Genomic DNA, 12,999 nt, shown 5'->3' with positions numbered 1-12,999 from the left:
TACCCTGAACTGCTGTGCTCTAGAATCCTGCCTCTGCCCTTCACTCTCTATCTCAGCCCTCGAGAGCCTCACCCAGGGCAGACATTCCATGCTGTGTCTTATGCTCTTTTCCCATTTTTCAGACCCACCACACTCCCTCCCCATGACTGCCACCCAGATCAGAGCCCCACCCAGTGCCTAGTCCATGCCTGGCCCTACCAGGGCCCCTAAACACACCCTGCCTGCACACCCTTGTGGAGCTTTTCTGTCCCTGTTCCAGCCCACATCCTCTAATCCTGATGACACAGACAAGGTCAACACAGTCCCCACTGAGGATCATGTGGTCACTCCATAGGCTCTGCTGCCCCCTCAAAATCTGAGCCTGGCCAGGTATGGTGGTGCACATCCTTAATGCTATGATTTTGAGGCCAACTTTGTCTACACCGTGAGTTCTAGGCCAGCCAGGACTGTGCAGTTCCCTGTCCCCTCACAAACGCCACCTGCACCTTAGTTGTCTGAAAATGCACTTGGCTTCTGAGACAGAGGAGCTGTCTTTCACCTCAGGGCCTTCGGTGCATGCTGCGCAGACATTGGTAGCTCTAACCTCAGCACCAGCCCCAGGCCTTTCTTTGCCAAGCTAACATCTACCCAGCTCACCCCTCTCAAGCTAGCTCTGTCTTCTCCTCCAGGAAGCCCATACTGCTTCCTGCGGCCACAGGGTCATCTTATCCTGGTGCTCACACGATGACCCGATCACTCATTTCAACTTCCATCAGCCCCACCCAAAGGTGGGAACCAGCAGAGCCAAGCGCAGAGTCGATGGCATATAAATATCTGTGGGGTGGAGGATGTCTGGCATAGATATGGGCGGAAGGGGTCAGGGAAGTGTGAACGCCACGGTCAGAGATTCCTCCCACAATATCAAGGTCAGCGTGGCCCTGAGCAGCCCCTTGTGGCCAGTGGCAGATAGATGCCAAGCCTCACACCGCTTATGTAGCTTCTTGTGAAAAGGATGAATGCTTCTTTGAGGAATCTAAAATGCTGTGCCTTTAATAGCCTGATGTGAGCATGAAATAATTTTTGAAAGGGGGGAGCCATTTCCAGTCTTGAATGGCACTGCCCTTTCAGGACCATGGACAGTAGCAGGGGGGAGGCACCAGGGCCGGGACCTGGGCTACTGGCTGGAATTTCTGTTATAGACTTTACACTCTCTTGGGGGGTGGGTACTCCCAGGAGAGAGATTGCTCCGACTGGACAAGAAGGAGGAGAGCCTGGCCACTGGGATGCTCCAGAAACTGGATGTCCTATGAGCATATACAATTCAAACAAAAATCATCTCTCTCTACCCCATGCCTGGGATTGTCACGTGCAGAGCCTGGGGCCCCTCCGCAGCTGGTGGCTACTCTCCCCTCTCCCTACACTGACTTGGGGCCAATCCAGAAAGCTTCACCATGGCTGAAGGCCTAGTTAGGCCTCATCCTCTGACCCATGACTCAGAGAGAAAACATACCATAATGGGGTGTTTGTTTGTTTGTCTTGTTTTTTTAAGTATTTTTCATCTTCTTGAGCTCTGTGCCTACTTTCCAAAGGGTTTTGAACTTGAGGGAGAAGAGGCATGCCTGAGAACCACAGATGAGCCACAGCCCCTTTTCATTTTAAATTTGAGCCTCTCTGTGGGCTCCAATTTGGGCCAAGGTTAAGTATGATGTCGCTGTCAGCCTTGTGCTCAGTGACTCACGTTAGAGTGAGTCTGATGGGACTTGTCTTCAGCCCAGAGCTTGAGCAAGCTGCTGAGGGGACAGAAGAAAGGCACATACAGGGGGCAGGAGGAGAGGGGCTACCTGATGTGAAACTATAACAGGAACATAGGACCACCTGACCACACTGGCATACCCTTTCCTTCACACCAAGAAATGACCTTAGTGCTGCTAAGAGAGAGCTGGTCTGGGACTCACTGGGTCCTGAGTAACAGCTGTTGGTTTTCACCCACCTGTTTGCTTTGTTTTAAGGAAAGTATGTTGAGTGTGGAAAGCTTCCTGGGATCCCTAACCAAGTTCTCTGACATCCATACTGAAGGCACTGCTGTGAAAACCATCCTCTCTGCAGTCCCTCCTTGCACTCAACCGTCCCTGCTTTAGTCCTAAGATATCCACATCTCAGGGCACCTCCAAGTCCCAGGTTACCCAGATGCCCTGCCAGCATTCTCGGAGGTCTCATGACCGAGCTCCCACCCAGCTCCAACCCCTAGTTTTGAACATTCTCTCTAAGCAGGGAGAAGATAAACAGATAATGCCCACACTGGGCTGACTTCAGTTCACAGACTATTGGCTGAATCGGTGCCTTGGCAGAGCCAAGTCTGAGGAGAACCGAGCTGAAGGCCTGTCTCCAGCCTGCTGCTTCTTGTGCACTCAGAGTTCCGCCCACAGCTACCAGCCATGGACCCCCTGCTTTCTCCTACTCTCCTGGGGGCACTGAGGGGTTGGCAGCCAGGCAGCCAGTATCATTCTCTAGGGTTTAGGACACAAAGTGGAACACCGGGTAGGGCAGTGTAGTGAGGTGATGGCGGCCAGTAGCAAGCAAGTATCAGCTAGCCAGAAGCTGGCAAAGATGAGCGGTGTGCAAGCCAGAGGTGGACAGGGGATAGCATAACAGAGAGTAGCTGATGCTAGACAGGTCCCATGTCTTCTTCTGTAAGAGAATTCGAGAGGCTGAGGGGCCCTAACGTGCTAGGGTACTGGACTTGACACAGCTGCTTGGGCGGGTGTGGAAAGCAGTGTCTTGGAAATTGGGCTACCTGAAGCGTGTTCCCAGTAAGGTCTCCACCTCCCACAATGGCAACTCTGTCTAGGGTACACTCCAGGAGCTGGAGAACCAGTACCTACTGTGGTCCACTATCCTAGCCCTCTGTGAGCCAGCCACCCCAAGCCACAGACTGTTCCTACTATGTTCATCTGCTCCTGAGAACCCAGGATAGCAAATGATGAAGTCAAGCAAGGGAGCTTGCAAACGTGGCCTCTCCTCCTTCTCTAGAGACTCGCCAGGCACTGGGCACCAACAGGCTATGTGAATGTAGAACACACTGAGATATGTATTGTTGGCCAGCACTTAGGTGACTCTATATGGCCTCTGTTATGAAGGGCAGGAAAACCACATTTGATTTTGCCGATGACAAAGGTCATATACTGAATGTGCCTAGCACTGTGGCAGACACTTGCTCCCCAGGGATGGCCAGCCAGCCAGGGGCAACTCACTGACCCACCATCCACTGGAGAAAGCAAACTTGGCCAGGTAAGCGGCAGAAGCAGAAAGTCCTGAGTTCTATACAAACATCACCCTTCGCAACCATGTGACCTTGGGCATTGCACTATCATATTGTCTCATCTCAATGTTTTGTGTCCTTGACTTGGCTGGGGTTTGGGGAGAAAACTGTATTTTAAGTGCCCTTCTGAAGATCATGGAAGGAATTCAACCAAGATCATGAAGACTTCATCATTCCAAAAGTGGCTTTTCAGAGTCTGACTTGAGTGAAAGGGAAAGATCTTCAGGAAGGACTCCATTGCAAGCACACTAAAAAGCTGTGTGCATCTCAATAGCCTAGTCACACTGTAGGGAGCATGTAAGTCAAGATGTATTCTTGAAAAAAAAAACAGCCAAAATTTAATATCTTTAATACACAAAGCATATACAGAAAGAACAGTTACAACAAATGCTTACGTGATGGGTGGATGAATGAATGAATGAATGAATGGGCAAATGAATGAACAAACCCAACAGAAAATCTTCAAAAGAAATGCAGTTACACTTCACAAGGAAGAAGAAAACGCATAAGGCACACTGGAACCTTCAAACACAACACAATGGTACCTACCAATTTCCCATGGTTTTGTTCCCAGTAAAGTCATGTTGAGTGTGGAAATCAACCATGTGCCAAAGCTTCAGGTTATGGCTCCAGAAACTAATTTGACTCTACCAAAACCCTCACACATGGTCTTACTATCTGGCCCAAATCCCTACTCCAGAATGTACCCTGTAGGCGGGCTCTCCAGTGCATATAGACACGTATCGTGGAGGTGTCTTCCAGGGCGCACTGGTAAATAGGAAGGGGTGGGCACTCCCCGGACACTGAGTTACTGAGGGGTGATGAGGTTCTCTGTGGGTAACTGTGATGGAATGACAGTATGACAGTGCCATTTGAATTTGTATTCGTGAGCCCTTTTATTTGTTATTATTATTATTATTATTTTTTTTTTTTTTTTGGTTTTTCGAGACAGGGTTTCTCTGTGTAGTTTTGTGCCTTTCCTGGAACTCACTTGGTAGACCAGGCTGGCTTCGAACTCACAGAAATACGCCTGGCTCTGTCTCCCGAATGCTGGGATTAAAGGCGTGCGCCACCACCGCCCGGCATCGTGGGTCATTTCAAATGGCTTAGAAAGCAGGAGAGGAATACAGCATGTTAACTAAGCCAAAGAAAAAATGGACATGGGAGAAACTAGGAGAAAATAAAGCAAATGTTATAGCTTGTTTCCTTCATTGGAGAGGGGGTGGGGCTCCTCCTAGGTTTTAAGGCTTTCCGCAGTGAGCATGTGCGGTGCTCCATCCTGAACACGCAAAGGCATGCATGTGTACATGCAGACGCAGACTGACCCACACACATGCTTCCAAATAAAGCGACACACCAATGTACAGTTTCTGATATGGTGCCGGGTGCTGGGACAAGATATGAGCACAAGGACACTGCTGTGTCTACCTTTTCACACAGGGCAAGCACAGTTCCCGCTTGGATTACTGCAACCTGCTCTTCATTTCTCAAATTCTACAACACAAAAAAACGGGCAAGGGCGTCGACACCAGGTTCTGAGTCTATGGCAGACAGTCAGCGCCAAGCCCCTCTGGGGCGCACCCCGACAATCAGCCCCCACTCAACAACAGGGATCAGCCATCTGAGGCAGATAGCTCCAGTCCTTCTAGGTGGAGATAGTTCAGAGTGGCACCAAGGTTTGGGGACATAGTGCCTCGTTAAAGACAATGTCTATGGAAGGCAAAGAAATCGCCTTTTGACTTCAGCAATCTTGAGCAAGGGGACCTTTTGTTTTTCTGTGTATCAATTAGTCTTTATGCTTGTTGGTCCCCTGTTCACTCACAGATTGTAAGGCTGTCCTCACTTCAGAAAAAACCCCATTCTGACAAATACAGACCCAACCACCCACACAGGCACACAGCCATACAAAAGCCTTCCATTGTATTACTCCGATCTCTTAGAGAAATGTTAAAACAAGACAACGCCACACAAAACACCCCCGATCAAAACAAGAACGTGATACCGGAAACCGATCGCTCATAGTTACCCCGTTATCGCCAAGGATATCTAAGTTCTTCATAAGTTCAGAGATATTCACACCCTGGAAAAGATTTCCAACGTTCATTCTCATGTGAACTGCAGATACAATCCACACCTATTCTAGAGCTGTGGCTCACAGGCCTCCTCCGGTTCTGATGGCACCACGGGGGCCCAGCCTCTGGCTCTGCTCAAGGAGGTAGGGAAGATGTAGCTATGGTTCATATATGGAGATTCACTCCAGCACAACCCTGCTTTCTAGGCTCATGGGAATCTGCGGATTCTGCCTGCGGGGTCTAGTGGGGCTCCAGGCCTGTGGCCAACCATAGTCACAATCAGCAAAGCCCTCATTATGGGCTGGGCACTGTGCAAAAAAGAGACAGCCAGTTGCTACTTTGGGTTTGTCATCTGCCTGTTGGTGGGCAGAGTGAAGGGTGACACTTGGTGACCCTTCCAACTAGCTCTCTGTCTTTCAACACAGCAGCACAAGGCTCTGTCCCTGACCTGACGATACAACCCTACAACCCCGCTTCACCACCACACCAGGCACTCAGCCCGCCCCTGAATGTCAGGTCCGTGGGGGCATACCCCACCCCCCAAGCATGCTACCTTTACTCCTTCCTGGTGACAGAACAGCTGGAGAGCGCTGCTGTTGTTCTCGGGGAAGGTGGTGATTTGGAGGTTAAAGGCTGGCGACCTCCGCTCTCTCTCCTGGGGAAAAGACGTGGTTTAAAGACAGAACTCGACTGTGCTATTCACCACTTGCCATTTTCCCAAGTCATCAGCAAAAAAACCAACATATTCCGGTTGGCTAAGATGGAACTACCCAGCACACATCTTGATCACACAGTCCTGGTGTGGGACGTGTGGTGTCTTCTTGCCTTTCCAGGGCTAGTGGCCTCTTGGCACACTTCACTTCTTGCCTACTGCTGGGGAGAAACAAATAATAGGCCCCACAGATCTGCCTGTTGCAATCCAAAGCCCAGAATTTTCAAAGATGAGGCTTGATCAAAACATCACATCAAATTCAATAAAGAACAGAAGCCAGCCACCACGGTGGATCATTCTAGGCTGGGTGCATCACGATTCCATCTGAAGTCCAGGCTACCTCACAAGGCATGTACCCATGGAGGCTTAAGAAATCTAAGTCTGAGGTTCCCTGCTATTGAGTGGCAGAACTGGGTCCACTTCTGACTCCCCTTGCTGCCCATAATGGGTGACTCAGCTCATAAATGTTTTTTGGTTTCGTTTGGTCTCTTTTATCCACACTAACAAGACTCATGATCACTCTCCAGCCAGCCCCCCAACCTCAGATTTATGATCAGATGTCCCAGAAGAGACGTTCATCAGCCACCCACCATGTGAGCACTTCGTAAAAGGTCTGAGGGAGCCTTCATTGCTTAGAGGGATTACAGCATGTTGGCATAATGGCACCCTGGTCTCCAGCCCATTTTCTACATGGAGCTGGCTTTCCGCCTGACCCAGCAGACGAGTCATGACCAGTTAGCACAGAAAAACCCTCTCAGATTTTGCCTCAAGTCAAGCTGCTGTGGAGTGGGGGAGGAGCTGAAATTAAGTAACAAGGACTTATAGACCTAGGACACCTTCATAATCCAACCAAGAGAAGTAATGGAGACTGGCATGAATAGAAAACACGCCTTAACGCATTGCTCCTGTGTGAGTGAGGCTTGAGGGAGGGGGAAGGGGCTGTATGCTGAGTTTCCCGGAGGGCTCAAGCTGGCTCACCTCACTTTGCACTGTTCCATGAGCCAAGAAGGTTACAACCATTTACTTCCCCACACACCGGCCACCAGAGGTACTTATTCAGTAGGCTTTTCATAGAAAAGAGGGGGTCAGAACAGCCCATATTTTGTATGAACAAAGTCATGAAACTATTTCCCAGTAGTTCTAAAGGCTGTGGGAAAGCTCATGGCGAAGGGTTTGTGGAAGGCATTCTCACAGTGGTGGGGGACTAAGCGGGACCTCACGACTTCCAGTTTCTGATGAACAAATAAAAAGGCTGGAGCCGAGGGACACAGCGACACTGGAAGGTGAAAGCCACTCAGCCCATCCTTGCCAGCAGGAGGGCAAGGCTCGGGTCACACAGAGAGCTTCCACTACAAAGGAAGGAAAACAAAACCAGAGGAACCAGAGACAAGTGAAGGCGTCCACGTGGATGGAGAGTCACACATGCAAAGGTGTCAGCTAGAGAAGCAGGGCAGTGTCAGAAGAGCCTTGTGAAGACGGGTCACACATGGAAAGATGTTTAAGATGCTGATGACTTTGAAACAGAAACACAAGGGGAGGATGAGGGGCCGTGAGAGCTAAGCAATACTGTCACACACAGGATGCAGGAGTTTGGCAGGAAGCAACAAATTCCTCAGTGTTCCCTCAGAGTCCTACTCACTGCCCTGTGGCGTTCCCAGAGGGACAAGGTTTCTATAAGTGCAGTGTCTGGGAGTTTCCAGTTGCAATTTGAATCACAAATAATTTTAGTTCCAATGGCTGCAGAGCCCAGGTCTGTATTTACTGAAGAGTCTGAGTGAAGCAGCGGGTTAACACCTGTGTAAATACATCCTCCTGCCTGCCTCCACTTACCTTGCGTTCGCTTTGGCAGGCAGAAAATGGGCCCACAGTGCTATTAAACACGGCAGGGATCAAGAGCCACCTGGGTCAGACCCTGCTATCTCAGGAGAGGCCTGCTGCATGCAAGATCAAAGGTGTGTTCTCCATTACAACAGTGCTGCTGTCTGGGGCTGCTGGGGAAGGCACACCCAGTGACTGTGCATGCAGGAAAGTAGTTATGGAAATGAAACACAAATAAAAAAGGCAAAATATTGCAAAAACAACTTAGTTTATTAAGTGCGAAACAAGCGGTAGGCAATAAATAGATTGCTCTGGTACAAGTCCACAGACGTCGCGAGCATCCTCCCCAGGACACGTTAAGGCAGTGAAGTTATCCCGAACATACAGATTTTTTAAAAAGAAGAAGAAGAAAAGAACAGAGGAAGGAAGGAGAGAAACAGCAACACGTCCCTTCACGCATGCTTGAAAATGGCAGGGAACTTTACACGAATTTCAGTTTGGGCTCAAAGAGAATGTCTGCTCCATTTGAGAGCTTACAACAGATAGAGTCTCTTACTTCGAGTTCTAGCACTCTGAATTCTAACAGCTCGTTCTGGTCCTTGGCGTCTTGCATTTCACTCTTTAGCTGGTTCTCCTCCATCTCCAGCCTGTAAATCTGGGGCAAAGACACCTTGACATTAACAGTCTCCATGGTTGCCCCCATGTCCCCAGGGATCCCCTGACTAGGAGCCAACTTTAGTTGAGTGGCCTGAGAGAGGTGGAGAACTGGCCACCAAGGGAAGGGGCAGGGCTGGCCACCAGTCCATTTGCTGGTGAGCCTGGGATGAGGGAGAGGTGCTGGGCTGGCTTCACCTCCTTAGCACCAAGCCTGGACCAGAACATTAGAAGATCCTTGTATTTTTGCTGACCAAATGAGTGACAGAGAACTGAGGCTTGGGGCTATCAAATCCCTCCCTGGGGTCAATGTGAGAGAACCAAGAATACAATGTGGGTATTTCAGCTCCCAGAGCCCTCCAGGCCCTTTCAAGCCAGGCCTCGGGGGTCAGCTGCAGTCAGCTGCAGGTACTATGGGGGCTTTAGGTCTCCGACTCCCCCACAAAGTTCTTAGAACTCTGATCACCCTGAGAGCACACACCAGCCTGGGGAGAGCTTCCAGTGCCCAAAGCCCATGAACCATAGGGATGCAGGTCAGATCTGCTCTGAACCTCAGTTTCCACCCAAGGAGGGTAACGGAAGTGTCCACAACCAAACATCAGTGAGTAGTCACCAAGACACTATGTATTCTCCATCCTCCTATCAGATGACCAGAGAAGGTCTCTCTTGTGGGTGGTTTCAACCTCAGGAGACACTGGCAAACACTGGGTTTCCTGTGTGGCTTGTAGAACTGAGGCACACAGGGCCCACTAAGCAACCAAGTTCAGTCACACCTCGATGCCTGAAGGAGGATAAGGTGAGGGCAGACCACAGAGAAGAGCTGGGTCGGACCTGAGCTGCCTTTGAGGGATATGGGGCTGGCTGGCTTAGGCCTGGGCTTTTAGGATGCTGAAGACCCAGGGTCCACCCTAGGTTCTCTTCTGTTGGCATAGAGTGTGCAGAGGGGACGAGCCTACTGATCACACAGCTAAAATACACTAGTGTCAGGAGACAGGGAATAGGAACGACGGGAAATAGGTGGGGGAAGTGGAGGGAGGGTCACACTGCTCTAAAAGGACACTGGGATCATGTGGCGCAACTTGGCATCTACTTTAACAATAACTGAACTGACCCAACCAAGCAGGGAAAGCTAGTCTCAATGCCAAAGCACATTCGGGCAGATGACCTTACAGCTTCAGGGAGGTCTATGGTGAGAGAGCAAGGAATGTAGGCTCCCAGTACAAAGGCTGGCCCAGCTGAGGGGGCCTGAGGGCCTGCCAGACTCTGTCTGCCTTCCCGAGGAACAGGACAGCTCTGGATCCCAAATCAACAGCAAAGGGAGCTGGGAAAGCCCAACGCTGTTTTAGGAGGCATCCTCCAGGTTCTAAGACCTGTCCCAGAGGACAGACCTTCAGTCCAGCCCTGACTGTAGTGGGGACGACCCCTCTCCTGTGAGGACCACCGAGTCCTGGGGCTCTGGTCTTGGTGGTATACGGAGAGTTCAGGGCAGGTTGGTGGCCTCTGTGGTTCAGTGCATTACCAGGCCTGAGGCTCTGGCCCAAACCTACCTTCTCCAGCAAGTCCTGGTTTGTCCTCATGAGTACCTGCTTCTCCTCTACCCATGCAGAGTCCTGTAGGAAATACAGGGTGTTTATTCGGTGGTTCCAATGTGGGCTGAGCCACCAACGCCCAGGGAAGAAAAGGTCACAGACATGGACAGAGAGAGCCTGTGTGACTTCATTGCCCCTCTAAACTTTTACACCTAGGCCAAAGCAACAGCATGTTTGTGAGGAATCCTTCTCCCCCAGCTCTCTCCCCATCAAGGTCCCCTGGGCAATCATAGGACACTGCTCCATGGTGGCTGAGTCAGCACCCTAAATGACTTTCTCCTTCGCCACCGGTGCTTTGCTGAGCTCCACTCACATGCAGTCAGTTAGAACACAGCGCAGCCTCTGCCCTGACGCCATGGCATCCTCAGTGCTACGCCAGAGCCACAAACACTGGTTCATCCTCATCAGCATCAGGCTGGAGGAGGAAGAGTACAGGAGGCAAGGGAGCCTTCCCCAGCTCCTCCCTCTGACCCGGCTCAGCCACTGAGCTGGGACTGGACCAGGGTCTGACTCCTCCACTCTACCTCCCCATCCCCCACTCCACAGGGGTGGGGGGGCGTGCAGGCTAGCCTCACTCAGCACTGGAATTCCACAATGCTCACAAGCCAATGCTGACCTAGGATTTGACCAGCAGGTGTGGAACATCCAGAAGACATTTGAGTCACACACACCCGGGGGGGGTGGGGGGGGGACGACCTTCTACCTAACACCCCGTGTCCCTGCTGTGCGGATTTACATGTATGTTTGTGTGGCTGTGAGTCCCTGAAAGAACAGTGTTATGTCGTCCACATTCCTCTCTGTGGCTCCTATGGATGGCTGCAGCCTTTGCCCCATGTCGGTATGTATAACTTTACAGTGTCTCTCACCTTCCAAAGGGATGGCTTTGTTACTCCGACTTTCACACCAGACTACCTCCTCGAGGAGGGGTGACCAGACCATGAATGGCAAGTGAGGTCATGGAAGGCCTCCCATTCCCAGACCCACCTGGTTCCCTGAAGCCCAGGAGAGACCAACAGAACAACCGTTTGCAGAGCCCAGTCCAGGGCACCAATCCACAGATCTCAGAGCAAGTCAAACCTGCTATTTTAAGCAAGTAAGTTTGGGGGCAGTTTGTTACACACCAATAGCTAACTGACAAGTTAGCCGAGCCTGGTAAGGGGCAAGGGCTCTGGGAAGCACGTGCTGACTGAATCACAGTTTGTGTTGTCCTAAACCAGCTCCTTCCTTTTACACGCGCACGCACACGCACACGCACGCACATGCACAGAGTATCTAACATGGTAGGCAACATCAGCCACAGCCCGTGATCAGACAAGCTACAACAAATACATGAGCTCAGCCTAGAAGAGGGAAACTGAGGCCAGTGGAAAGTTAGAATGGGAGCTTGGGAACGCCTCCTCAGCTCATGGCTCTCTGCTAGCACACTCCCGACTCTCCCACATCCTCAGTTTGTGGGTGCAGGAACTGAGGCTCACAGCCTATGAAGTGTGTCTAAGTCACACAAGAAGGGGCAGAACCAGTGCCTGACTCCAGGCTGCGTTCTCTGTGCCTCTCCTGCCTCCAGGGCACCAGCAAGGCTGGGACTCCCAGCACCCACACCCGGGGTCGGGTGCCCACACTCTTCTCACTTGGTCCCTTCATGGAGGCCGCTGCAGTAGCTTCTGGGGAGCATATACAGACTCAGTTCACTGGCACTCTGTCTCTATTTCTACCTTACCTGCAGTCCTCAGCCTTCCCCACAGCCTCCCTACCGGGGTTAGGTTAGTCAGAGCTGGCACGAAGCCACTAGGTCTACAGCCTGCACTGTCCCGAACCTCAGAACTTCTTCCAATCCCTTTCCTTCTCACTGGTCTCCCCCAGTCTCACTGATTCCCCGTCAACCCTAGACTCTCCCCTTAGACCTCTCCACACCCCTTTAGCCCCTAACTGAAGGCAGGAGCAAAGACCCTGTAGATACCCATGCCTGTGTACATGCCTCAGCATTTCACAGGCCAGTGGGGCCATGTGACTGGTTTGGGCCAGTAAGCTATGCTGAGGCAGTGACAGTCACCTCAACCTGCTGACAGGAAATGAGTCCTAAGTAGAGCTGTTCCAAGATGGTGCCTCCAGCACTGGGTCCCTAGGGAACCCTATAAAGTAGAAGACCCTCTGCCCACAACAGGCAACAACAAGAAAGGCCTAGGGGTTGCCTCCCTATTCTCCTGTCCACTAGGCCTAGCCTCATCAAATCAGAGAGGGCGCCCACAAAGGAGACCAATCCAGACTCTCCTATGGCACAGTCACAGCTCGGGCCTGTTGCTATGGGCCCTGCCAAGTGGTCCATAGCACTTCAATTATACACAGGCAATTAAAAACGGCAGCTTTTCTTCGGGCTGCGGTCAAAAGAGCTCCTGGCCATGTCTCAGCTCTAGGAGTTACCTTCTGTTTCCATGTATTTGGCAAACAAAGAAAAGCCAGGCAGGCTGATGGGGTACACTATGACTGTGGCAACACATTCTCTCCTGGGGTCACAGTGACTCCCCCACAGAACCTCTTCCTGCCCTCGGCACACCAAAGATTCCATCGGACCCCAGGGACACCATGGAGACAGGACCATGAGGAGCATGGACTGCATGACCTTCCTGCTCACCTGTCCCTTCTCAACCAGCAGCTTCTCCAAGTCCTCGATTTTGGCCTGGCACCTCAGCAGGTCAGCCTGAAGCTGCTCCCGAGTCTGGAAGGGAAAAGACCAGGAAGGGAGCAAGTCACTTGAAGAAGTGACACAGAGGTAAAGAATCAGGCTGAGCCGGGCAGTGGTGGCAGTGCACACCCAATCCCAGTACTCAGGAGGCAGAGCCAGGCCGATCTCTGTGAGTT

At 51.3% G+C, this 12,999-nt stretch overlaps 1 protein-coding gene across 7 annotated transcripts in view; it reads right to left on the bottom strand.

Annotated features, from left to right (window-relative positions):
- The window catches only part of Jakmip1 (janus kinase and microtubule interacting protein 1), a 123,799-nt gene that overhangs the window by 17,677 nt on the left and 93,123 nt on the right, over nt 1–12,999 (bottom strand). For all 7 annotated transcript variants that reach the window (XM_036201661.1, XM_036201662.1, XM_036201663.1 and 4 more), the window contains exons 11-16: nt 12,773–12,856; nt 10,102–10,164; nt 8,457–8,555; nt 5,924–6,025; nt 5,325–5,378; nt 4,727–4,792 (exon numbers count right to left, since the gene is read on the bottom strand). In XM_036201661.1, the coding sequence (XP_036057554.1) occupies nt 4,727–4,792; nt 5,325–5,378; nt 5,924–6,025; nt 8,457–8,555; nt 10,102–10,164; nt 12,773–12,856 (468 nt within the window). The remainder of the gene's footprint in view (nt 1–4,726; nt 4,793–5,324; nt 5,379–5,923; nt 6,026–8,456; nt 8,556–10,101; nt 10,165–12,772; nt 12,857–12,999) is intronic.

The sequence above is a fragment of the Onychomys torridus genome, chromosome 10, assembly GCF_903995425.1.
Source record: "Onychomys torridus chromosome 10, mOncTor1.1, whole genome shotgun sequence".
NCBI classification, from domain to species: Eukaryota; Metazoa; Chordata; class Mammalia; order Rodentia; family Cricetidae; genus Onychomys; species Onychomys torridus.
This window is presented reverse-complemented; position numbering and strand designations above follow the sequence as displayed.